This window comes from Coloeus monedula (genome assembly GCF_965178545.1).
Source record: "Coloeus monedula genome assembly, chromosome: 3".
In the NCBI taxonomy this organism is placed as follows: domain Eukaryota; kingdom Metazoa; phylum Chordata; class Aves; order Passeriformes; family Corvidae; genus Coloeus; species Coloeus monedula.
In genome coordinates, this window is record NC_138783.1 from 20,888,154 (window position 1) to 20,915,626 (window position 27,473).

The following is a 27,473-nucleotide window of genomic DNA, read 5'->3' on the forward strand; positions in this document are numbered from 1 at the left end:
AATTGCCTCATTAAGCCCAGTAGCTCACTGTTTACAATGGGCTAGTGCCAAAAGAAGAACACAGTTTTACAGCTTTTATTGCTATTGTCTCAGTGCATTGAAGTATATGTTTTCAGATAACCTACAAAAAAAAACATTTTTAATCAACATGAGGTATTTGAACTCTGTGGCCATCATTTCATTCAGCGCTGCTGAGATAAGTAGCAGAACGTTTGTTCATGCTTGGTTTATACAAGTAAAATTCTGCCTTTTTTTATACCCTTCTGCTCTTGCCAGCATTACCAGTGCTGGCTTGAGAGCTGGTGGAGAACACAACATCTGCCCAGGGATGGATGATCTGTGTCACGAGTGCCACAAAGGCTGGCAAACCATGACCACGGGTGCCATTGGCTTCCTCAGCGCTGCCATCCCAGTTTTTTTGTCTCCAGACATTCCAGATTTAAATGGTCTCAGGATAAGAGTATGTAGGAATGGTATGAAATGTGCAGGCACAAAGTCACAGGTGCCCTGCCAAAAAGTACACATGCATATTCACATGGGAGGTTTGTTGGCAGGTTTGCTCCCTTGCTTTCTCTCTCACATGTATATGTATATATGTATATATGTATGTATACACACATATATATATCTGTGTATATTTTCTTTTTTTCTGGTCCACAAGTCTTCCTTCAAGCCTAGAATTGCCAAAACCCCTTTCACTGGCCTTACTCTAAATTGTTGACAAGAGCAACAGCTGTTCAGGAAAGTGAGGAGAGGACGTGTATGTACAGCAGGGAAGAAAAGGCATTCATGGAGAGAAGGGCAGGAGAAAAGAGGAGGTTTCACCATTCACAGGTAAAGCACATCATCCTGGAGGTGCAGTACCCTCTGAATGGGGTAACCAGGAGTTTCTAGGCAGCTCTCTAACAACTGATAGCCTGCCTCCATTCCAGGAGTGGGAACACTATCCCAGATTTCTCTCAGGGATGTAAGCACAGTTTCAGTGGCTGCCCATGTCCAGGACAGTGCCATGAAGCCAACACTGGAACTTCTCTTGTGCAGCACCAGTTCTACATCTCCCTTTACTCATGCCCATCCCAATTACAGCTCCTCAAAGGAGAAGGGAGGAGGAAGGTCAATGTTCTCCACTGGAGACTGAAAATAAATATAAAAAAACATGCAAAATTGTCTATTAGTGCATGAAAGACAAATACTGTTTGCCTCACTTTCCAGCAACTCCCTACCTTAATGGCAGAAGATAGACAATTAATAGTGTGGCTTCCGCGTTAAATCACGTTGGGGGCTATGGCTTAAACCCACTTTAAAGAAACTAGGCCAATCATTTTATGAGGCGTGGGAATTGTTAAATTGGGCTACCCCTGCTGCTTTACACAATTGCATGGAGACTGGTATTGTGGAGAGGCTTTAATGAAGGCCTTATATAGCTCTAGGTCAGGACATTTGCATTTGTGAAGATTACATTGAAAACACAAGAAATGAAACAACATGAACAAACAGCAGTGTTTTCATCTTAAAGAAAAAAAAAACCCAACACATTCCATCCGTGGGAATATGGTACAAGGGACTGGGAAACAATGGTTTCTATTTCCAGCTCTGCTGTCAACTTACAGGAGTCTGACCTTAAGCAAATCATTTTACTCTGGAACCTCATTTATCTGCCGCGGGTATGTAGAGGCTCATTAGTACTCCTACTAATGAGCTTCATATAATCATATGCAAAGCACAGCATTTTAGTAGATTTTGGAAGAGTAGGATTTGTAAAGCCCTTTGAAATTCATGATGATGTAGATATGTAAAAATCTGCCTCTTGCTTGCTCTCTCTCACACACACTCTCTCTAGGTGATAAGGATAAATTCCATTAAAAATTTCAATTCCCAAGCACAAACAGTGTAAACCCAAAGTCCAGTTCTTGAAGTTTTATTACTTCTTTGAAATAACAGCGCTAACACTCACACTCAAAAGAAACACGAACAGCAGCAGGGTACTGGAGCAGTTGATCCTGAGCAAGCAATAAAAGCCCATACAAAGTTGAACTTTGGATTACATGCCATGTTGAGTTATTGAATTTGACAGGTTAATTTGTTCATTTCTTTGACCTGATTTATACACTCACTGTATACTTGCAGGACTCCTCCTCTTCAGGTGTTGCTTTTATACTTCTTACCTCGTTATAGCCTCAGTAGTACAGAGGCAGTCACCTGCTCTGAGTGCACAATTGCAAACCTGTCTTTTACTAAGCTAATTGGTATAGGTGGGAAAAAACCCTAGCTGTCATGCCCACAGCCCAAAAGCAAGGAATGACCCTGTTCCCAAAGGAGTGTCTTAATTTTTTGCAGTTACAGCAGTTGGATTAATAAAATATTATAGCTTTACCTACAAATCTCATCCATCTTTCATCCTTTTGTGACAAAATACCAGGATAAAAGCTCTGACTTAGCCTCCTCACTGGAAATAAGAGGTGTATAGGTTTTGACTGGGATATTTGCTTCATAGCAGCTCATATGGTGCTGTATTTCGGATTTGTGACCAAAACAGTGCTGAGAGCACACTAACGTTTTAGTTACTGCTGAGCAGTGTTTATACAGCATCAGGGGCTTTTCTGCTCCTCAGGCTGCCCTGCCTATGAGTGAGCCAGGGGTGCATCAGAAGATGGGAGGGGACACAGGCAGGACATCTGACTCCAGCTCACCAAAGGGATACCCCACACCTTATGGGGCTGTGCCTCCAACAAGTGGGCACCCAGGAGAGCCATTTGCCAGCTCCAGCTCCAGTTTCACAGGCAGAGGTGAGCCCTCACTGCTTAGGGAGACATGTGCTCACACTTAAAACAGAATACTTTCCTGGGGAAGAAAGAAAAGATTTGCTGTAGGAAAAGTGGCCAGAGCAGTCCTGTATGGGGCTTCAAGGCTCTGGTGAGCCACAGTCTCCTTGCAAGAATATCCCAGCTATTTGAAAGTGAGGAATACTGTTGGAAGTTAATTGCAATGGTGGAGAAATTGTCCTGGTTTGTTTGGTGCAAGCTTTATGCACACTAAGCGTTTGCTTGGTTGGAGGTTTTGGATGTTAAAAGTAAAGGGAAATTATATTTTTGAGTGATAGATGAGCCAAAGGTTCCCTTGGCAAGTGAGGTTTTGCCAGGGCAAGGAAGCAGCAGAAAGACCACTGCTTTATAGGAGATCAAATCCGATTTTTATCAGTGATCGGTTTTGTACCATTTGTTTTTTCATTGAACCTAATTGCATTACTTTGCATTTATCCTTGGGTAAGGAAAAGTTAAAAAAGGTAGAAGTTTCTATTTAAGAGAAATTAGGTCAGGCAAGGAGGTTTGAAGGCTTTAATTATAGCCTTGTCTTACCAACAGACTAGTTTTGTTCACCCTCTGCACTTGCTGTAACCTCTCAGAAACACAAGGAAGGCCCTCCACACCCTGCTACAGCCAGTCAAAAAACCTCACCTCCTTGCACATCCCCACAAGGCTCTCAGGATTTCACCATATCAGGAGCAGATCTCAAACCACCACCCAGATCCAGCAGGCTTCAGTGTTCCTTGAGCCAACATCACTTTGCCTTGATGGGCCAAACAATCTCCAGCACAACCCCCTCACCATGCAATCTGGGAGAAGGTAACTGCAGCACAGCAGCCAGCTTCTTTTACCCATCACCTTCCTCCCTGCGCTGCTGCCCTTCCATCCCCAAGATGCACAGTTTGTCTGTCTTAATGGGATCCCGAAGTTGTCCATGGGATCAAACCTGTGAGCAGACACTGAAGGGGTCCAGGTCAAAAATAACCCTTTAAAAAAAAGAAAAGTGTGTATGAAGAATCACTGAGGACATTCAACACCTGGCAGAGCCAAGGAGGTGGCGATCCGTGGGAGTGGACATGAGGAAGGATGGGGCAAAACCTAGAGTCTCAACCTGTATCCCTGGAGGAGTCAGAGCTGGGGTCCATTCCCACCACTTTCTGATGTCCTCTGTCCTGCAAAAGCTGGCACCAGTGCTTGGAAACCTTGGATGGATTTGTGTCAAGCCCTCCTTGGCAGAGACAGGTCTTTCACTAAGGGCACGCTGTTCAGAGAAACAGGCTTCAGGGAAACAAGATTTTCGCCCTACCACATTCTGGCAGCTTGCCACCATGTCCCTCCCCAAAACAACACATTATTGAACTCCCCCAACACCAGAACCCACAAGAAGCTCTGTGACTCCCATGAGGACAGCACTGGAGCAGTCACCTGGACCCCTGCCGAGAGAAGCAGAGAAGCCCAAGCATCCAGCACCCAAGAGAGAGGGTGCTGCTGGCACCCAGCACCTCGGTAGCTTTTCCCAGACAGAGAAGGAGAGGGGACACAGCAGAGCCCCTGCGTGCCCCCCTCTGCCCAGTACTGAGCTATCCCTGCTCTCTGTGACTTCTCCTGGGAGAGGACTCCCTTACTACATCCATGCCGCCAAGGTGACAGCTGATGTAAAAAGAAATGTCAAGAAGGCATTTAAGGCTTCTCATGCCCCCAGGATGGCTGTGCCAGTGCCACTCCTAATGCTGTAAACTGGATGTGACCGGAATGGAGAGGAAATCACAGCTCCCCTTTGCCCACTGCAGAAAAGCATCTCTTTCCTTCCAGACAGGAATGCGCCAGTGTGGGGTAGGGACATCAAAAATCCCCGCACTGCTTGCAATTACCAACACAGTTGTGTTGCCTACTTCTGGAGCCAGGACTGACACTGGGGTGTTTCCTACCTCTCAGGCCCAGACAACTGGCAGGCCCACCCACTCCTTCCTTAAGGGAGGGCTTGTTCCCTGCTGGGTGCATGAGCTGGCTCTACATGCATTTACATGTCTTCTGATAGCACCCAGAGAGTCACTCTTCCAAAATCCCTGCACTAGAGACACTGGGAGTCTACTGTGATGTTGTGATGATTAACACCAAGCTCAATCCCCATCTTGCAGACCTCTATCCCTGTGCCTGCCTCAGGAACTAGCACACAGCTCCAGGCTGGGCTGTGTGTGATGATGAGCTTTCCCTTGCAGAACTAACAGGATGTTTTTGCACTTTGGCCCACCCCATGCACTCATACACACACTTACATGGACAGCTTTGCAAGTGGGGTCACAAGAGAGCACCTTGGGGTCTGAGAGCATCCTTCTGGTGCCAGCATCCCAGGCAAGCTTCTGCATGGACACAAGAAGTGTTTTGCTGCTCCTCTGAGAGTAGGAAAGGGGAAGACAAGAGAAGGTTTTAAGAACAAGTATCTACTTTCCCCACTGCTGAAGATCTCTTTCACTTGCACCACTCCCTCTCCTCCTCCAAAACAAGGTTTAGCTCACCAGAAATTAAAGAAAAGCAACAAGAAAAATGTGGAATGGGAGCATAGCAGCAGGGAGAGCCAGGGCCCCAGCCTGGCAAGGCAGAAGAGAGCAAGCCAAGCCATGCCACCACGAGCTCCCAGCTTCCCATCACCTCCCACCCACTTCCGCTGGAGCAGACACGCCGCTCGCTCTGCCGTGGTGCCAAGGCCTATCCCTCCACGCCTGCCCCTCCTGCTCCTCGCCCATCCAAGCATGCCAAGGCACACAGGCACTGGGCTGCAGCCAAACACAGATATTTTTGAGCAAATTCATCCATCTTCTGCTCAGCAGCCCAGTCTCCACTTCTGCAGCTAAATGATCAACCTCACAGCCCATCCTCATCCCTACCAGCACAAGGCATCTGCAGAAAGGGGCACCCCACACTGATGCTCCAGGGTTGTTTTCAAGGCCATTTCATATAATCAAAATGACCAAGTGTTTCCAAATCTGTCTAGTAGAGCCTTCTTTTCTGTTTAGCATATCTTGTGGAGAAAAAGCAAAGGGGCATCTTTAACCCAACTGGAGAACACCGAATGCATTGTGAGAGTGCTGCAGTTGTGACCTCTGCAAGAGCCAAGCAGGAATTCCTCCCCCACCACCATGGGTATTACCAAGGTGCTATTGAGCTATGCACCAAAAGAGGCTGGTGGTATTAGAAACGGGATACAAGGAAGGCTACAAGAGCTGCAGGGTCTCTCTACACTGCTTTTCCCCTATGGTACCTCCCCTTGGAATTAAGTTTCCAGCTGGGCTGACAGACTTGGAAGACGAACTTCTTTTTAGCAAGAGAATAGGCCTAACACAAACTTCCCCACAGCTTTCTGATAAGGACATGACAGTCAGGAACCACACCTAAGGAAGCTCTTCCCGGGCTTGTTGCAGTCTGCAAGGTCTCTGTCAGCCTTGGCAGAGAATGGTGGTTTTGGGCAGAGAGGGGCTGTGCCATCCCCTCCACAGCAGCACAGGGATGTCCCTGGCAACAGCAGCCTCCCTGCTCCTGGAGTACAGCTGTGGTATCACAGGGAGACCTGGGCACCATGCTCGCTCTCAGGCACGTTTCTTCGCAGAGAGAGTGATTTTCACATGGACATCTTGAGAGTGTGCTGAGATTTATTGTTGAGTCAACAACACATTGTGCAAGAGGCCCTGTGAGATGTAGCAGGAGCTGGCAGCTGCCATGGCACTGCGGAAGGAAAGTCAGAAAGCTGTGTCCCCCACTCTGAGATATCACAGCATTTCCATACCTTATGTTACACACCTGATGTGTTTTGAAGGGACAAGCCACTGGTGTACATCCTGGTGATCCAAGATGTTATCACTTTGTTAAGAGAAAGACTGAAGATAGGCAGATATGGACATGCAGGGAATATCTTGCTTTAAAAAAAAAAAAAAGTGGGGGGGGATAAAATACAACTTTCTGTGGGAAACAGTCTCCCCACAGGAAGAAGCAGAGGTTTCTTTTAAGTGGGTTTATATTTTTTTTAACATTACAAGAATTTTGTTTTAAAGGAATGGTGTTTCACCTGCAAAACCAGAGTTCATTTTATCTCCTCCCACTCCTCATTAATCAGCCTCAAAGAACATTTTTACAATGAAGAGATACAATATTAGTTAAACTAATGCCTTACAGACAGAAACATTCCCGCAATCTTGCTGAATGCTTGGAGCAAGCAGACAGGTCCTGAGAATTGACTGGAGGTAATGAGGCTCTTGAACAAGGGTTGCTCTGCAGAAGGCACCCCAGTACCAGCAAAAAACCCTGGCCTTACCAGCCTCCATCAAAGGCATCGATGAGGCACATGGCCTAGGCTACAAAGACGCGGCACAGCAAAGAAAACACTTCTGGGTAAACACAGACAGCAGCTGGAAATCTTCATGGTCCAGTTTTGGGAAAGAAAGGGCAACACTGTGGAAGTTGCTGGCCCCTGTGCCGAGAGGCAGGATGGCTGTTCTAGGCAAAGCCCCATGTGCAGGGTGGGCAGGAGGGTGACCTGCATGCTGTGTCAGCCTTCAGCATGGGTGAACAGAGAGGCGCAGGGGCTGCAGGACTGCAGGGCTCTGCACATGAGGCAGAGAAGCAGGCATTCGACATTTCAGCAATGGGTTATGACCAGAGGAATTTGAAAAGGAGTCTAAGGTGGTAGAATAGATTAATTCTATGCTCATCAGCAAGGTTTGTCTGTTTCTAGGTTTGACCGCTTTTCCTTCCTCTTCTAGTCCCCTAAGTTTCAATTCACCTTTTCCACAGCCAGCACTTTAGTAGTAGCTGACACAAAAGGAAACATGGTGGTGCTACAAAGGAAATCTGGTAGGATTTGCACAGGTTAGAAAACAGTCAGGAGAGACCATGGATGCAGTGGTGAGGCTAGAAATGGATTCAGTTCTGGGAACGGCAACACAGAGCACAGTGCAGAGTGGTGAGGGACACTGAATGCTGCAACAAATTGGTAAGCCTAAGCTCCACAGAGGTGGAACACTCAAAGGCACCAGGAGAGGCAGGATCTGACTGCCCGAGCACAGAAACTGTGCTCCAAGTAGGAGCCTGAACAGAAAATGGGGAAAAGGCCAGGTTGGATAGGGCTTTGAGCAACTTGGTCTAGTGGAAGCTGTTCTTGCTTATGGCACAGGGGTTGGAACTAAGTGATCTTTAAAGTGCCTTCCAACCCAAACCATTCCATGATTCTACAGTAAACAAGTACCAGAGCTAGATGTGGTGGACTGAATACAATAAGATAGAGGCTTTTGGGAGCTGCTCAAGAAGAGAGTCACCAAAAAGTTACCAGCACTAGTCTTGAGAAAAAAAACAGGTCTCAAAATGAAGTTTGTCAGCAAAGGGGAGGAGAAAGTTGCAAAGTGTATCCCACCAAAGGAATAGGGACACTAGCAGAGAAAAGAAACCAAAACCACTCTCAAAGCAAGAAATGAGAGGGATGGGGGAAGCTGAACAGACAGAGGACATCAAAGAATGTATTCAAGCAAACAGAGAAGAGAGAGAAAACAATAAAATAAATTGACCAACACTCTCCAGTGCCCAAAAAAGGCAGGTATGACGTAGGCTGTGAAAGAACAAGGCAACAGGGACCTGGTGGCACAGGACAAGGCCAGAGGGTAGCAGTAGAAACATAAAGGCTCACAGGAAGGGACAGGAAGGATGATCCATAGCATCAATGCAAGATACAAGTGGATGGGGAAGCAGGAGCAGGAGAAGATGAGAGAACGGCCAAGACAAGCCAGAAGCAAAGTTAATGGAATTAACAAAGGCGCAGAAGAGTCCGTACTAGTATGGCAACACTAATTAAGAGGATGTAGCACCAAGATATGATGGCAGAAAATAATTAAAGGTTGTTAAGAGGAAGTAATTTAAGGCTAATAAGAGACAGTAATTTATCAGGAGCCAACAAGAAGAAAGAGCAGTGAATTCAACAATGGAGTAAAAATAAACAGGCAGAGCAGGAACCAGAGCCACCAGCATGATAACAAGGACAATGCCACAGCAGCACATAAAGTCTGCACACAAATGGTGAGCTGATGGAGTCCCAGATGGAGCTGTCAGGCCTCCTCCCTCTCCTTATTCAAATCTTCCCTGAATACCCATCTGTGCCAGGAGGCCTTTGTGAAGATATCAAGCCAGTGATCAGGGAAGATGCATCTTTTTGAAGTAGGGCCCCTATTGCACTTGTCCCTGCACCCAGCATCTCAAACAACAGCTCTTGGGGCAGAGGTTGTTGTGGGGGGAATGAACACAAGGTTGGGGGAGGGCAGCAGCCAACAGTAGATCCCTGAAGGAAAGTGCCATTGCTGGGCTTGCAGAGCACAGGCAGCATGAGGAAGGGGCGAGAGGGCTTCGTGGCTGCAGCCACAGCTAAGGAGTGACAACCAAGATCTTTCCTGGGGAGCAAAGGACTGTCCTTCCATGGGAGTGGGGAAACAGGAGTCCAGGCATCAATCTGGGACCAGGAAGGCAAGAGGAGCAGGCTGCCTTCCCCACAGCTCTTGCTGCATCTTTACAGCACCTTCCTAGAAAGCACATGAAGCTTATTAGCCATGTTCCTGGTGCTCCTGCTCTGTCCAGCTCAAACAGGAGATGACTGCTGTTGCCCCTGCAGCAAGGATACTTCTCACTCCCTCATGCCCAGGGTCCAAAGCCAGACAGACACAAGTGCACACCTATCCCGCTGCTCTCCACATCCAAGCTTGAAAATCCCAGTCCTGAGCCCAGACTGCTTCAGAGGGAGCGAGTGGCCAGTGGCCGCACACCAGCGGTCAGGTTTGCTCCAGCGCTCCCTCCCGTCGGCTGTCCCTGGGCTCAGCCGCAGTCACCACAGCCCAGCCTGCTCCTCCAGCTGGGGACGCGAGGCATGGAAAGGAAGGGCTGCCCTGGAATCAGGAGACGCTCCTTGAGACGTGGATGCAGAGAGCGTGGGAAAGAGGCTAACGACATTCATGTTCATCAGAAGGCAGATAAAACCACTACAATAATAAAATTTCATTATGACAGCTAAGGAAGAAGAAACAAAAATTCATTGTTTACTGTGTCTATAATAAAGTACAAAGGTACCTGCCTTTGCACTACTGGTTGCACAGACAGGTTTCAGCCCTGGGTGAGGACTAGAACTTGCTGGTGCATTTTGTGTTGGTTTCCAGGTGGCAGATCAGCCCCTTGCAGTGTTAACTCAACCCTCTGTGCCACAAGGTACATGCAAAACACCTTTCCTGGGGTCCTTTTCCTTATGGAAATAGAGCAGAGATGGCAAGACTCACTAGTTCACACAGACATAGAGATTTATGGATTTATCAAGAAAAAGGGAGGACATTAGGGTCCTCACAAACAGCCAAGGAATGTGCTTCATCCTCATTAGGCATGGGATACATTGGCATTCATTCTCAAGACAGAAAATCATTAGAAACCTGACTTTTGTTCTTCATAGTGCTTTGGTTTTCACTAGTGCACTCAATTTGCAAATTCGAGAGAATAGCATGGGAAAAGTTTCTATTTTTAACAAAAGAAGGTAAAAACTTCTGAAGTAATGAATTACTCCTGGATAAAAAGATTCATCTTCTTGAAAGAGTTTTGCTGCCTTGTGTACTCCCACACAATACATTTTACATACTTACATTTTGCATGCATATATATACATACAATTCTCCTACAGAGTACAAAAATAAATTGATCCATAATATAGACTTACTCTACATATGCATGTTTTTTATTCACAGACATGTGTGAGAAAGTTTGAGAAAATGAATAACCATGCCAGCCTGAGATTAGAGCCAGGAGCTAGAACAGAAATGGATAAAAGCTATGTAAAAATAAAAAAAAAATTAAAGCAGTAAAGCATCCTGTCCTATCTGCTAATTTTTAAAGATTTTCTTTTTCCCTACCATGTTTATTTTTGTTAAGAGAGGTCCATCCATCCCAAGCACCAGAGCAGCTGACCCAGTGGCATAGTTACCTCCTGATGAGTCATCCATGTCCTGAGCTGAATCTCCACACCTCTATCCCAGTAGGAAGTCTTATTTCATAAAGCTCCATCAGGGCGTTCACGGTGATGTCTTAAGCGCCATTAAAAGCTCAGACCACCAAGACAAATGTTTATTCCTCAGTTTGACTCATCTCCCCTTTTTTTTGAAGAAATCCATTAGTGACTAAGCATGTTTCATGACCAGCTTTTTAAAATGTCTTTATATGATTTCGCCTCACTTAAAAAAGGTTTTCCTAGTTTTGCCTCAAATGTTCACAAAAAGCAGTGAGTCTAGAGACATGGGTCTAGCTCAAAGTTCCCTTCCATTGTAGCATACTCAATTTGCTCTGGTGCATTTTCTCCTAGTCTGTTTTTTCTCTTCCTGTTCCAGCAATCAGGGCTTAGAAAGATTAAATTTTTCAGGTGAAAAAGCTCATTTTGAGGCTTTGTCCAATGGCTGCTCCAAACAGCCTGGCAATCCTAGCAGTGAGCAAAAGCCATATCACAGGCAGGGTCTCCAAACTGAGCACGCAAAACACAGGAACTCAATGTGAATGACCTACAGAAGGATCATGAATGACCAATAGATCAGTCATTACTCATTGTGTTATTTGGCAAATTTATAAAGAGCAGGCATCTAGAAGGATAACTGCAAGCCTGCACAGCCTTTGGATGGAGCTCCTGTGGTTCTTTGAGTATCTTCAGATGAGCTTGTTTCCTTCTCCCTGCTTCTGGTTTCTTATCTGGTCGATGGGACTAGTGATTACCACGGGCTTTTGAAGCCACCTGGAAATCTACTGATGAATAATGATAATAGCACGCTACTATCTTGATGGTTTTTCTCAAACTGCTCCTAAAACACTTCCCCTCGAAATGAACGTGGGCTGTCACTGGTGACCCAGTTCTTACTTCCACACAGTACATCCAACTGCAGCAGAGTGCAGAGGACATAGGTAGCACCATAAGCACCTCTCGGGATTTTTCATCACTGTGACCTCGAACTTCCAATTCTTCTTACAGAAATGCCGAATTCATTGGCATCACTTACTGGGCTGATTTAGTGGGGTGAAAGTCCTTGGGCAAGGAACCTGTGTTCTTCCTGTGGATAAACAACAAGATGTATGTGCTCAGCCCTTTATGGTTCATTGGCTAGCCAGGAATAGTAGTGGTTATGGAGTCCCCATCTTTTTTTATGGCAAGCCTGGGTATGAAGCATACGGGGCAGCTCTGGGCCTTTCCACAAAAGCCTCAAGATGGACTGAAGGTTGTCCTAAGGAGCCATGGACTGAAATGACCCAAGTTCTACCTCTCTCCCAGGCTGAGTCAGTGGAAAGAGCTCAGCACTGCTGAAGAGATCTTTTATTTGGGGCCAACATGCAGGACTTGATACCATGACCTACCTGTCCTGGGGTTATGTTACGAAGCCGCTTTGTTCCTTGACCATCCACTCAATGCCCAAGGACACTGTGCCTTTAAGATGGACCCGGGGGTGGGTCGGTTGAGGGTTCAACAGCTGCGGCCATACAGCTCAGGGGCTCCAGGGGCTCGGCGGGGCTTGGGAGGGAGTGCGCTGGAAGCGTTGTGCCGGTTTTTTGGGTTTCTTTTGGGTTTGTGTTCCGGCTAGCTGTTGGTTTTGGGCGGTTTTTTCTCGTTCTTTTTCCCTTCCCTTGCCTCACTGCCTCCCTTCCCTCCTCGCCGGTCCAGGGAGCCTGTGGGTGGCCCCAGAGGGCCCATGGAGTAGCCCCAGCTGGTCCGAGCCCAGATGTCTGTTCCCTCTCCGGGAATTTGCTGTATTTTGAGGGGGTTTTTTCCTCCCTGTTCTACTCTGTTTTGTTTGGTGTTAATAAACAGTTTGGGTTTTTTCCACTTTCACTTGCTGTGACCCACTTGTCTTATTGGTGAAGGAAAAGGGGAGGCCCTTCTCCCTTCAGAGGAGACACTCACTCTGGAGTATTTCCTCCTGAAGTTTTGTCTCCAAAGCCGAGACATAAATTTGGCACCCAACTTAAGGGGCATGTGAAAGTGGAAAAAAAAATACAAAAAAAAAACCATTTGGTTTGAATCACTTTTGTATTGAGGTACAGCAATAAGACATCACCATGCTGGTTGATTTAATAATTCTTCTGTGGAACCTAGCCATAAGTACATGTCCACAGCTGTGGGCAGTCGGGTCCCTGGCTTGCACTTTTTATAAGTCAGGAATAAGAATCAGGACTGCCATTTTGATATGCCTGGTGTTAGTGATCTCTCGAAGTTTGACAGAAGTAATGGAAACCATTGAGAATGTGTATGTTATGTTGTTTTTCCTTTCTGGCCTTGGTAGTTTTCTTTTGGAATATATTAACAATTACACCCAGTTTGTTAGGGGAAAAGCAGGGGATGATAATTCCCAGCCCTTCATCTCCTTCTTCCCCTTCAGATCTGGCACGTCACCTTTTGAAAGTGTCCAATTTCCCCTGGAAGTCAAAGATACCACCTTCTTTTTATGTTATCTAGCAGGGTTCCTCTATGTAGTCTCCAGCTTGTCTAAAATAAGGGCTGAGATTTCCAGAGGAGTTGCACAGACATCCTGCCCCAATTGCGGAAAATCCTAAGTGGTGTGGGGTATGGGAGGACATAGGCCAGACCCTGAAGCTGTTTTCTGACCCAGTAGCCTGGAACTTTCCCCCTGAACAAATTCAGAATCCAGCTGAGGTGGGGAAGCATCTGAAGGAAAACTGCAATAACAATGCTGATGAAAAGGAAAAGCTCATTGCCATGTGCTGGGTCCTGGCTAATGCTTACCACACGCTGCTAGATACTCTAGGGCAGAAGATTCAGCCAGAGGGGCAGGAGAATAAGTCAGCAGACACCCTAATCACTCCAGCTGCAGCAAAAGCAGATGAGGAGCCTAAACCAATAACAATTGCCCCTGTCCAGAGAAAGAAACACAAAGCCAAATCCATTCGCCCAGTGGATGATGAAGGGCAGCCAGGACCTTCAGAGCCAGCAGAGGAATCTGAACCTGAAATCATTACTGTCCATAGAGAGCCTTCGTACCCTGAGGAAGGATTACACCCGACGGCCTGATAAAACTATATTAAGTTGGATGGTCCGAATCTGGGATGCTGCAGGCAATGGTACAATTCTGGATGGCACTGAAGCGAGGCTTTTGGGATCCCTGTCACGTGATCTAAGTATCAACCAAGGGGGCCTGAAGCTGTCAGTCTCTGGACACAGCTCTTAAGAAGTGTGAAGGAAAGATACCTGTGCCGGGAAGATCTCCAGCTGCAGCTAAACCCCTGGAAAACCATGGGACAGGGGATTCAATGCCAGAGAGAAATGGCAGTGATAGAGATCATATTCTCAGATGACCAAGCAATTAGGAGCCCTGACATGGTAAAATGCACACCAGTGATGTGGCTGAAACTCGCACAACATGTGCCACCAGAATACGCTCCTGCTTTAGCAATGATGACATGGAATGATGGGGATGAGACAGCGAGTTCTACGGTGAGGAGGCTCTGGGCGTATGCAGACACTGTGCACGGCCCAACACAAGCAGGAATCGCAGCTGTGGAAAAGAGTCTGACAGAGACCATACAGAAAATGGAAGATAGAATGGACAAGACTCATCAGAAATTCAGGAAGGAGCTGAAAGAGGGCCTTCTCCAAATCACATCAGTGCAGACTGGAGGCCCTGTTACCAGAAGCAGACTTCCCACAGCTAGGGAGAGAGGGTACACCCCAAGAGCTGAACTATGGTTCCTCCTGTGTGACAGTGGGGAAGACATGAGGAGGTGGGATGGAAAACCAACTTCTGTCCTGGCTGCATGGGTGAGTGAATTGAAGAATGGTAATGCTGAGAGAGGGAGTTCCACCAGAAGGGAAGTAGCTCAAGTTTCAAATGATAACCAGAACTAGATGGGCCCTGCCTCTAGCCAGGAAGAGGCCAGGGAAAATCGCATCTTTTGGACAGTGTGGGTTCGATGGCCTGGCACATCAGAGCCACAGAAATATGAAGCCTTGGTTGACCTGGGCACACAGTGCACCTGGATTCCATCGAGACACATGGGGGCAGCAGAACCAGTTTCTATTTCTGGAGTGACAGGGGGATAGCAGCAGTTGACATTGCTTGAAGCCAATGTGAGCCTAACTGGAAAAGACTAGAAGAAACATCCTATTGTGAGTGGCCCAGGGGCCCCGTGTATTCTGGGCATAGAGTTCCTCTGGAGCAGGTATTTCAAAGACCTGAAGGAACTCAGGTGGGCCTTTGGAACAGCTGCTGTGGAGGCAGGGGGCATTAGGCAAATGAACACCTTGCCTGGGCTGACTGAAAATCCTTCTGCAGTCGGGCTCCTGAAGGTAGAAGAGCACTGAGTGTCAGTTGCCACCTCGGCAGTATAAGACAAATCAAGATGCTGTGATCCCCATCCACAAGATGATCCGCGAGCTGGAGAGCCAAGGGGTGGTCAGCAAGACCCACTCACCCTTCAACAGCCCCATCTGGCCTGTGCGCAAGTCTGACGGGGAATGGAGATTGACTGTGGACTATCGTGCCCTGAATGAAGTGACTCCACCGCTGAGTGCTGCCGTGCCGGACATGTTGGAGCTCCAGTACGAGCTGGAGTCCAAAGCAGCGAAGTGGTACGCCACTACTGACATTGCCAATGCATTCTTCTCCATTCCTCTGGCAGCGGAGTGCAGGCCTCAGTTTGCCTTCACCTGGAGGGGCGTGCAGTACACCTGGAATTGACTGCCCCAGGGGTGGAAGCACAGTCCCACCATCTGCCATGGACTGATCCAGACTGCACTAGAAAAGGGTGAGGCTCCAGAACATCTGCAGTACATTGATGACATCATTGTGTGGGGGAACACAGCATCGGAGGTATTTGGGAAAGGAAAGAAGATCATCCAGATTCTCCTGGAAGCCAGCTTTGCCATCAAGAAGAACAAAGTCAAGAGACCTCCCCAAGAGATCCAATTCCTACCTGTATATATATGAATATACATATGAATTAAATGTGTGTGTTTAAAGTTGAAATATATTAATTTGGGCATTGAGCAGATGGTATGGAATAAGGGGTGGAATATCCTGGGGTGATGTTACGAAGCCGCTTTGTTCCTTGACCATCCACTCAATGCCCAAGGACACTGTGCCTTTAAGATGGACCCGGGGGTGGGTTGGTTGAGGGTTCAACAGCTGCGGCCATACAGCTCAGGGGCTCCAGGGGCTCGGCGGGGCTCGGGAGGGAGTGCGCTGGAAGCACTGTGCTGGTTTTTTGGGTTTCTTTTGTGTTCCGGCTAGCTGGAAAAGGGTTCTGTTGTTTTTTTGGGGTTTTTTTTCTCATTCTTTTTCCCTTCCCTTGCCTCACTGCCTCCCTTCCCTCCTCGCCGGTCCAGGGAGCCTGCAGGTGGCCCCAGAGGGCCCGTGGGGTGGCCCCAGCTGGTCCGAGCCCAGGTGTCTGTTCCCTCTCCGGGAATTCATTGTATTTTGAGGGGGTTTTTTCCTCCCTGTTCTACTCTGTTTTGTTTGGTGTTAATAAACAGTTTGGGTTTTTTCCACTTTCACTTGCTGTGACCCACTTGTCTTATTGGTGGAGGAAAAGGGGAGGCTCTTCTCCTTTCGGAGGAGACACTCACTCTCGAGTATTTCCTCCTGAAGTTTTGTCTCCAAAACCAAGACACCTACCTTAGAAAAAGATGGTACCCACTGTGGTACCAAAAAGTCACCTATGTGACCAAGACCATCTGAACAGAACCACAAGCTTTCATTAAGCATATGCAAAGGCATCTCTGCATTGCATCCACAAGATAGTTCACTCAGATTTTTCAGTCCGCCTTGCAGCCCAGACATGTCTACAGAAGCAATGTGCAACTTCTCAGCTGTCTGCTCCCCCTTCTAAATATAAAGCACCACCTTAGTCATCTTTCCCTCAGGCTTTCTGACTAGCAAAGGGGAAGGGAAAAACTTCACCAGAAACTAAGGGGAAAAACACATGTGAAGTATAGGTTGGTTAGTCCAACAATCACTTTCTCAAAACAGCCTATATCACATTTTCAGAGCCAAGAGTAAGGATTACTAGGTAAAACAAAGACTTATTGAGACAGCCTCAGTCACAAGAGCTGAAAACAGACACTAAGAAAATACAGCCCAAGATATTTTACTCTTCTCCAGCAAGACTGAAATAGATGCCTGAAGAAGAAACCAGCCTCTAAATTCCACTATTACAAAAGAGACCACCTCAGGTGTGGTCTTCTGCACTAAAGAGGTTCCCAATTTCATTACTGTCTTGAGATTTTTTGCTATCAGCAATCAGATCTAAAGAAATCTTGTAAGACTAGACACTGGTCCACTAGCCAACAACAGTCAGGAAATTTTGCCAGGAAAAGAGCTGACCATAGGGGTTTTGTGTACAGATGAGCATTCCCTCCCAAGCCATCAGTATCTCAGGCCAAGAATAACACCAAACACGAAAAGTAATAGATAACAATAGAAGGATTTGAATCTGTTGAAATAGCAGGTCAATTTTTGGCAGATACTTAATTGCAGGAATCTGTCCTTCATCTTTACATGTTCACTGCACTTCAACCATCCTCAGCCCTTCCCTTACACAGGAGAGCACATATTTTTAAAAGAAAGGCAACCAGACAAGCAAACTGTCAGGTAAGAAGAACAAGCAGTTCACGTCATATCTTCACAGTCAGTTCTACCACACCCAACCTCTCTAAGAACCTACTTCCTGGCTATGTTTTTGTTTTCTGATAAAAATATAAAAAGAGCAACAAATGTGGGAAATGCACATTTTCCATCTCCAGAAGCAGAACACATTTCTTGTAAATCATGGATTGCCACCTTCCACAACTCCAGCCAAATGAGTAGCCCACAAAAATCAAAAAGCAACCCTTTACTGAGGTTTGGCTTACTTAGACAAACAAATCAGAAAGATCCTGGGAACAAAGCACCAATGTGTCTTAATACTCCTACTCAGACCCAAGCCAGAGTCTCTTCTGTCTCTACTGCAACCAGAGAAATAAATGGTGAGCCTACATCCACATCAATAAAATCTATTCAGCACTGCCCGAGAACCATAAGTTATCAGGGAAACACTATTAGCCTGCTAAATATTTAGTGTCACTTGGCCTTCAGTAAAAAGGAATTGCTTCTAACAGGTAGTTAAATTGGGTCAGATATGCCAGACCTTTCCAAGATCATAGGAGAGAAAAATAAGTCAGCTAGAGCAGGGGTGCTTTCTTGTGAAATTACCTACTGAACTCTCCAGACAATGGAATTACGCTCCAGGCAGATGAAGTTAGCTTCAAACAGTTCAGCCTCCCCCTATTCTGACTTGGAGTGCCCCTTCCAGAAGGGCACAAGTGCCACAGAAAGCACCACACTGCTTGCTGAATGTCTCTCACCTACTTTGTGCTCAAGCACTGGCTGAGCACGTGCCAGTGCTCTGCCAACCTTACAAGCCCAAGGTACTTAATCCCCATGTGAGACAACTCAGCCAATGGCACCCAGAAAGGAGTGCCAGGCAGTCAGATGAGGCTGATCTGAAGGGCCAGAATATCTCATCAGCAGCTCTTTTTCTTGTGTAATCATCTCTTATAAAGAAAACGAAAATTAAATTGAAACAGTTGGGCTCCTTGTACAAATAAAAAATATATACTCAATGCAGGGTCACTTCCAGTGAGAGGTGCAGATGACAGCATCTTCAACACAATCTAGACACAATCAGCTGCTCACATAAAGAGGCACCATTTTATCTTTGCATATGCTAATGAGAAATTCAATTCCATTTCCTCTTGCTTGGTACCTTCATCATTAGCTTTCAGCTCTCATGCTGGAAGGGAGAGTGAGTTCACTCCCACTCAGGTTCTCTGGCCTGTCATCGCTCTGCAGGACTGTCCTAGTCTACTCTGCTGCTCCCTGCAAGGAAGCTCCTCCACTCCTCTGGGCCTCTTCCAATCCCTACACTTTCCCCTCACCACAAGCAGCAGTAAGGCAGGGGGGACAGCAGGTTCATACAGTAACACAAAAGCCCTTTTGGTTTTCTTCCTTTTCCTACAAACTCTAATGCTACATCCACTTTTATCTCAACCGTTGCCATCACTCCTGCTCCACGCTCAGCTGGGACAGGCTGTGATGACAGCTCTTCCCCCTGAAGGGTCACCACCAGCTCAGAACCATCTTACCACCATCTGCGAAGCGAGGACAGCCCATCCCCATGTGTGTATGGCCCTATTTCCTAACACAGACTGCCACCTGCACTAGGGTGACACTTGTGCCTGAGCTGTCAGAACTGAGGACCAAAGCAAGTCATGGGGAGAACAAAGCATTGTCAGAACTGCTATCATTCTTTCGAGTATGCAGGGACAAGTGTTCAGCTTCCAACCTGGTGACTATTAACCCGATTTGGGGCACACCTACTAAACTCACAGGCAGTACAACTCAACAGTGCATGACCCAGAACATCAGCATCAAACAAGAGAAAGCATAAACAGCTGGATGGCAAGACTTCATTCCATCTTAGCAAATGGCTTTTCAGCCTCATAGTATCACCATGCTAAATCAGTTTTACCTTAAGCTTGACTTCTTCGCCATTTTTGTATCACACACAGTAACAACAAAATTCAATTAGCATGTTTATTCAAACACGAGTTACACATAACCCTTCAAGAAATACACTGCAACTAAGCCTTCGCATATCAGATTTTTTCATTTAGCTTGTCTACAAGACATACTTTGCCAAAACAGCACAATCAGACTAATTAAATGGTTACATCAGAGAACTGCATGTGATGAAAAAACAGTTTAAGAGCAAAGACCATACAGAGAACATATTACTGGATTACAGCCCAGCATGGATCATTCAGAAAGTGATAGGAGGAAGTTTTTTCCAACAGAACACAAGTATACAGCATCATTAGTATACATTTTCCATTAATAATTATTAAAAAATAGAAAAACTGTTAACTTCAAATATTACTTTGCTAGCCACTCTACCTATAAGGTAAAACCATAAATGGACTAATTCTGCTTAGAAGGTGGAAAACATTAAGTCTCTAGAATTAACTAGAGCCCCATTCAGCAAGCTATTTATGCATGTGCTTAAGCCCCACCAACACCAGTAAGGCTTACACATGTTGAAGTATTATAATTAACATTAAGAGATTCCAGCATGCATCAACAGTGAAGTGCATGCCAAACACTTGCACTGAATCAGGATCATATCCCTTAAAGTACAAGTTACATACATACTATAGAAATCATCATCCTTCTCTCTCAATCTATTATTCTACCAAGAGAAAAACCCCTGCTGGGTACGAGAAAAACTGACAGAGTCCCCTGAAGAAGCATGGCTTTTCATGTTTTATTAACAACTCCAAAAGCATGCACAAGTCAGTGCCAGGGACAATCTATCTTAATTCTACTTTCCATCTTCAGTCTTTCGGAAGAACAGAATTTACCCGATTTGCACCAGTATATCTGTATGCAAGTTCAAGATCAAGGAACTTGCTTCTTCAGATCCTTCCCCAAGTGATCAATAGATTCTTTGAACTATACATCTGTACAATAATGTCAGTGACTATATACAATCCTGCACAAGATATTGAAACAAAGCCACAAAGTTACATAAATAAATGTTCATCTTGAAAAATATTTAATTTCTCTTGCACTTAAGTGTTACTAAAAACACAACAACAATCCCTGCAATTTTGACCTGTATCACCACTCTCTAAAATTTAAAAAAAAAAAATTCCCATAGAATTGTCCTTGTCTAGAAGTTATCTGTATGGTTGTTTAAATAAAATCAGTCTTGCCGTAGCTATGAAATACAGGTAGCCAGGAAGATGTTCCACATGCTTGGGAATGAAGCATTCCCTTTTGGTTGGACTAATTTGATTGTTGGGTTTGGGGTTTCTTTTTTACTCTTATGTAACCCACTATATAATAGTGAACAAAATACTTTTGTTTCATAGAAACAACTAACATTTGCCCACACCAAGCAAATGGTCTATTTACAGATTCATTAGGACTGCCTGACTGACAGTGAGTGTAAGTTGCTGAACTCCAAGAAACATGGAGCCTAAAACGGCGACACTCTCTGCTGAATCGCCTTCCCCTTGAGGATACGTCTTATCTGGAGAAAAGAAAAAGACAAAAACATGACATTCATCGTCTTGAAATGAGTCACAATCTGAAAAAAAACCACCCTAGACCCAGTTTTGCATTCATTTATCCAAGCCTAGGTCCTGCATTCAGTTACACCAGAACTGACCCCACTTCACAGCATTTGAACCAATGAAAGGCAACAGTCAGCAACTCAGCTGTGCTTGTTACTAGTCTTAGGTCAAGAGTTACTTTTTTTCATCAAGTATTTGTATAGCCCCTAGGAAAAAGGGATTTTTTTCATCTGTTACTCAGGCCTAAGAACTGTCATTACTAACTATGACAAGAGCAATAAAAGCATGAACTCCGACCATACTGAGATGAGCAAGAGAATAAGAAGGAGTACTGCCTCCATTACATTGCAAGGTTACAAAGACAAAGCCTATCCCAACAGCAAAAAGCTTTTGAGATGGAAAAAATAAAAGCTGCATGTGAAACCTAAAATTTCAGGTCTGTATATTCTGCCTGATCTTGATGTTGAAGCTAAAGATCTATAAAATAAAATGGCATTTGCTAAATCTTTTCCTTGAAAGCTGCAACTCAAAACCCAAAAGAAACTTTTGGAGTGGAATACAGCTTTTGTGTGGATAGAGACAGATGGAAAGAGAGGGTTGGTAGGAATTTTTTTACCTGTTCCCCTACAAGGCCGTCAGGAACCAGATGAACTGGCTGCTCATTCTCCAAGTTCCTGGCACTCGGGTCCGCTCCCTTGCGCATGAGCAGGCGCACAGCATCCAGCTGGCTCACGCGGTACTGCAGGCTGGCAGCCACATGCAGGGCTGTGTTGCCATTGTAAGCCTGGGGATGACAAGGCAACTCCATGAAGGAAAAGTGGGGGCATGAGCCTCTCTTTCTCTGTCTGCATTATGAAAAAATCACCATACCTTTGCATTAACGAAAGAGAGATAGTTGGGCAGCTCCAAAAAGAGACGAATGAGCTCCAGGTTTGCTTCTTCTGCTGCCAAATGTAAAGCAGAGCGACCACTTTTGCGATCCTATCAAAAAAGAAACTGTTTAGTCTCCCCTGCAGGTGCTTCACCTATCCAGGGGGAAGATGCAGACAAATAAAAACAGAAAGCAAAGTAACTGCAGAGTGTTGAGCAAACATACTTGCACTACAATTCATCAAAAGTGAATCTGAATATATATATTTTAATATCAACATCTAATGAACAATGGAATCCGATCTCATCTGCAGGTAAGCTTACATAATGTAATATTTGATATTTTGGCTAAGTAATGGTCTGGCACGGCACAGACCTGAACTGCACAGGTAAGTAGTTTTCAATTAAAATTTGCAGTTCAAGAACAAGGTGTCATCAGCACCCTATTACTATGGGTACCTAAGAGTGCTCCAAACATATTCTTACTTTTACAGTGCTACTCACTGCAGCCAGCGTAGCATCATTCTGAGTCTAGAAATTAGACTGTCACCTCCCTCTTTCCCCAGGGTTCATTTGCATTGATAATACCTTGCTCTGAATAAACGCAACATTCTCATCCTATCTGGGTAAATTAAGCTGTAGGGAAGCTTTCAAATTAGTCTACTTCCTGTGTAACAAAGCTGAAATGCAGCGTGGGAGAAAGGGACATATTCTGCTTCCATTCAGAATGTGTCCAGAGACACATTCTCTCTGGATCTGGCACTTCAGACTACAGCATTTTACTTACTTTCGCTTCAACAGAGGCTCCCATTTGTATCAGGATCTTGATGGTTTCTACCAGGCTCTTGTTTCTCAGCAGAAGCTCCTGGACCTCAGGGGAGTGTGGTGGCTGACAGTTCTGCAGTTCATGCAGCACAGCATTATGGGCCAGAACCGCACAGTGCAGCGCTGTCAAACCTGAACATCAAAAAAAAATAAAAACCATCATGAATGAACAAATGCAGTATAGAGGTGTTGACTGGCTGCTTGTTTCAGATTGGATAAAGGAGCTCCTACCCCCATTAAGCCCAGGAATGGTTATGTATTTGTAGGTGACAGTGACTGCTCCCAAGCAGCTTGAGATTTGGACTGTCTATCACCAAAAGAGTGAAGTAGCAGCCTACTGTGAGCTCTCAGCCAGCAGAAAATTAAAGAATAAATTTCTAATATTTTTTTTTTACAAAATCTACATTAGAAAGAGCTGTTTTATGGAAAAGAGGTCCAAATACAACAGCTCTCTACTGCCAGATTCTGGCTTCTGTATGCACTGACACAACACTGGCATGCCAAGGTTTTAAACAGTGGCCAGTTACAACCTACACTCTCCTTGCCAAACAAAGCAATCACAGGTAAGAGGAAAGAGGTCCTGACAGACACAGACTAACCATGTTTTCATCTGACAGATATGTCAATTGTACCTGTAAATTTCCATCTGACAAAGAAATACTGTATTTTGTTGCACTCCCATCAGTAGCTATAAAACATTGTACTTTCCTGTAACTCTGTAAATTATAAACTCTTAACTACTCACCATCATAGTTTGTTGCCTCAAGGTCCACATACTGATTGCTTCCCATGGCTCCCTTTTGGATTGCCTGCAAAAGTAGGAACAGGTACACATTTAGGTCTTATCCAAACCACATACTGCTTCAAATTTGTTTACCATCTTAGTGCAGTAACTGCAATAAAGCTGCAATAAATAACAGCATCCCTGGAAGTGTTCAAGGCCAGGCTGAATGGGCCTCTGAGCAACCTGGTCTAGTGAAAGGCATCCCTGAACACAGCAGGGGGGTTGGAACTAGAAAATCTTTTGAAGTCCTTTCGAACCCAAACTATTCGGCGATCCTGTGATTAAGAGGAGACTTACTGTTTTGGTTTGGTAAACTAGAGGATTCCCCCAAAATTACTCAAAAATGTTGATGAGAACCTTTATGAGAAATTCAGTCCCACTTTAAGCTGTTATCTGTAGAGCCCTGAGACAGACTCACAAGGCTACCCAGAGAGATGAAGAAAGGAGTGGTGTTTCCAGAGTTTCCCAACACAGCTAATACCAAGGCAGAGAGTCAACGGCCGGGGCAGAGCTGTGCCTGCCTGGCTCTTACCTGGAGGACCTGGGCATGCCCCTTCTCAGCACAGACATGCAGCGGCGTTCTACCCCAGCAGTCTGTGGTGTTCACTTGAGCCCCCAAGCTAACCAAGTCCTGCACAATGAGATGCTGATTGGCAGCCACAGCAACCTGGAAAGCACTCTGCAAACATCAAGAAGAAAATTTAAGCTATTAGTCATCTGATCTCTAACAGGAAAGAGCAACTAAAACAAATAAAAACCCCGGCTACCTGGTATTATTTAAGCAGTGATTATGAATACTAGGAAGCCAGGACAAATGAAGCAGAGCACATAGTTTTACCAGCTCAAGGTGATCCCAAGAAGTATTAATAGCTCAAGGTTAATATTAGTATGCAGGCTAAATCTTGGGGTTAATATTAAATAAGCCTTTCACCACATCTTTCTCAAGGTTCAGACATGCAGAGGCACTCAGGTGCACGAAGCAGGCGCCAAGATTTGTTTCAGAATGTCACCTGGCCATTGTGCTCTTTAATATCCAGCATGTGCAGGGCAGCCATCTTCCTCGCAAGAACATAGGAGAGTGCTCGACGGCCCTGGGCGACAGCGATGTGGAGGAAGCTGCAGGAAAGACGGGCAACAGAGTTACACCACCAGACATCAACCAGGGCTCAAGACAGCAGAGAACCAAATGTGTGGAAGGGGTGTTACACTGCCAGCCTCATACCTCCTCTGTATAACTAAGACAGGAACATGGGTACTTTCTTACCAAGGCAATTTAAAGCATCTAAATCAGAATGTTTTCCTCCCCATTTAACCAAGTCTAACTATTAGCGCCTGAAATTAAACAATTCATCCACTCAAGTGTGCTGCAGCTCTGCATTGCAGCCATCAGCAATACCACAGTTTTCACCTGATCAGCCAAACCAATGCACTTTTGACACAAACACTGCTATTGAACTGCTTCACTATAACCCATGGTCTGCCAAAACCCAAACAGAAACATTCCCCAACCTCCCACATAAGAAACACCAAGATAAACGGCACTCACGTGTCTCCATCAGCATCTTTTGCAAGGAACTGGTCTTGAGAGATGTTAGCCAGTTTGTTCTCCTCCTGCTCCACTTGCCATTGAAAAAATGACTTGCCCAGCTGCGTTGTGCTTCTGGCAACGTTTTGGTCAGGTAGAGAGACATTCAGAGCAGCCAAAGAGACGCTGCGCTCCAGACTGCCACAGAGGCTGCTGGAAAGCAAGCTGAAGTTGGGGGCATGAGGGGCAACCTCGGCCTGTGGGTGGGCACTGCTCAGCGGCTGGAGGGGACTGGAGATGCCATCTGAGCCTTCTGAGTCATTCAAGAGGGAAGAGAAGCTCTGTGACGGGCAGTACTGCAGCTCATGGCCCTCAAAGGTGTTCTGCTGGTAGACAGGAGACTGGTCACTGCCAACAAATGGCCTGTAGTCCAGGGAGGCATCTGAAGGATAACTCTGTGACAAATCTTGGTTCTGGGATGCAGAGAACTGGTAATGCTGTGGTGGATCAAGCATATGCTGACTGGTGTGGTCTTGGAATGCTTGGTACTTCTGGGATGGGGAGAAAGCCTGTGTTCCTGGGCTGTCCTGGTACTGCTCAGCAGGCGAGCCGTGGCTGGAGACAGAGGGCAACCAGCTCACCTGCACCGTGTTCAGGGAAATGGGGCTCGACTCATTCTTGATGTTTATAATGTTCTGAAGCAGATCAGAACTGCTGTCATGCTTTGGGTCAGTTTTATGTGTCTCCTCCATGCTGTCCATAGAAGTTGGTGTCTGGGGTGGGGTCTGACAGGAAAAAATAAAGACAAATCAAAATAAGCCCCAGAAAGTTTAGAGGTATAGCTATATCTAGCAGTTTCTGATCATACAAAGCTAACTGAAAAATAAAGGCATGAAAAAAATTACAACAAACTTACCAGGAGATGTGGGTGAACATTGGCTTGGCGCTTGAAAGAAGGTCCATCAGAGAGGAGTTCAGGAGCCTTTCTTTTGCCACTGTGGCCTAGTATGCTCTTGAGTTCTGCTGGAAAGAAAATAAGTTTAGAATCCATTTGGAGGGTAGTCTTATAATTGATTTAAAGTGTTACTACAGGGTATGGATTAAAAAATGGTCTACCTGTGTATGGTTCGTAGTTCACCAATCCTCCTTGTGCCTGTTAAGAAAAATCCAAATTATTCTGTTATTATAATGTTATTTCTGGGGGAAAACAAACAAAAATAAATAAATAAACAAACACCAAAAACAATCCACCAAAAAAAAACCAAGCAAGCAGCCATGACTTCCTTTTGTAAACACAGAATATACCTTAAAATAATTCTAGTATGTGGTTGTCTAACCCTAACTTAATTGCTTTTAATTAAGGTTAGAAAATGGAAATACTTTAATGAAACTTAAATAAAACCCACTACTTTTCTTTAGGCTTTTCAAGCTATTTGTTATAATACCACAAAACTCAAGAAAATCTAGGGAAATACACTATTCCTTCCAGAGACCTGAGGATTTTTTTTTTTTTAAACATAAATAACCCAGCCAATTTTACACTTCTTCAGTGCCGTGAACTTTTATATGCAAAAATCTTCCCTTGACAACACTTATCTAGGAAGCTTTCAAACACAGACTCAGAAAAACAAATCTAATGAAATCAAAAATACCCTTTAATCTTCTCAGAATTTCCTGTACTTTTTCATCTTTTCAGACTGAAAGGGCCTACTTTTACACTGTGTGCTTTGCACAGAGAGGCGCAATAGCATGACAAACAAATCTGAGGAGAATCCCTAACCTTTCCAATGAATGATCTCATTCCAGTCAACACAGAATTTCTGTGGTTTCGCAACACAAATGTATCCTTATCCAGACTCCCTTTAGAAAATAAAGCTTAGTAAGAACACTTTTAAGGGCCTCTTCTTCCACGGTAAACCTTTCTGATTTCTTCCCAGCTGTATTCTTCCATTATGTATTGAAAAGGAAAAACACTGACTCCATCCACAGCAGATAAAGTAGAAGCTCATTTCTAACGTTACCACAAAGTGCTCTCTTGCCAGCTTCGGTAACCACTAAAATCAAATCTGTCAGTGCAAAAAGCTGCCGGTTACCTTGCTTTCCTCGGTGGCAGGACTCGAGGACATCTGTTTGCTGCTCCTGAAGTGCAGCAGGAGCTCCTTCACAGAGTTCTTCACACGGACCCCCTGGAAAGGTCCTCGGTGCTGCTTTCCGCCCCCCATGTGTTGTTCAACTGTGGAGACATGAAAACAAAACCCGAACTTAAGCCACCGATTTCGTCCTCGTTTAACAAATAACAAAGAAAAAACACCAAACAAACCCGGAACTCTTGTGGAAAGGCACCTAAATCCTGGTTTAGCAGAGAGGAGCCAGGGAGCTGCCCTCCGTACCACTTCGCCATCCCAAGGGCGTGCGGCTCCTCCGCTGCCCCGGGGACCGCCCTGCCGCTCCCGCTCCAAGGATGGAAACACCCCGGCACCGCGCACGAAGCGCCGG

The 27,473-nt window shown here is 45.4% G+C and overlaps 1 protein-coding gene across 1 annotated transcript; it reads right to left on the bottom strand.

Annotated features, from left to right (window-relative positions):
* Positions 1 to 20,800: 20,800 nt before the first annotated feature.
* NFKBIZ (NFKB inhibitor zeta) lies at positions 20,801 to 27,210 on the bottom strand. Its single transcript, XM_082278325.1, has 11 exons — positions 27,071 to 27,210; positions 26,094 to 26,130; positions 25,894 to 26,000; positions 24,999 to 25,762; positions 24,463 to 24,568; positions 23,985 to 24,131; positions 23,414 to 23,477; positions 22,631 to 22,800; positions 21,844 to 21,954; positions 21,590 to 21,757; positions 20,801 to 20,930 (listed from the first exon to the last, which is right to left on the bottom strand). The coding sequence occupies exons 1-11, from the start codon at positions 27,197 to 27,199 to the stop codon at positions 20,877 to 20,879; spliced, it is 1,857 nt and encodes a 618-aa protein (XP_082134451.1). The 5' UTR covers positions 27,200 to 27,210; the 3' UTR covers positions 20,801 to 20,876.
* Between the last annotated feature and the right edge of the window lie 263 nt (positions 27,211 to 27,473).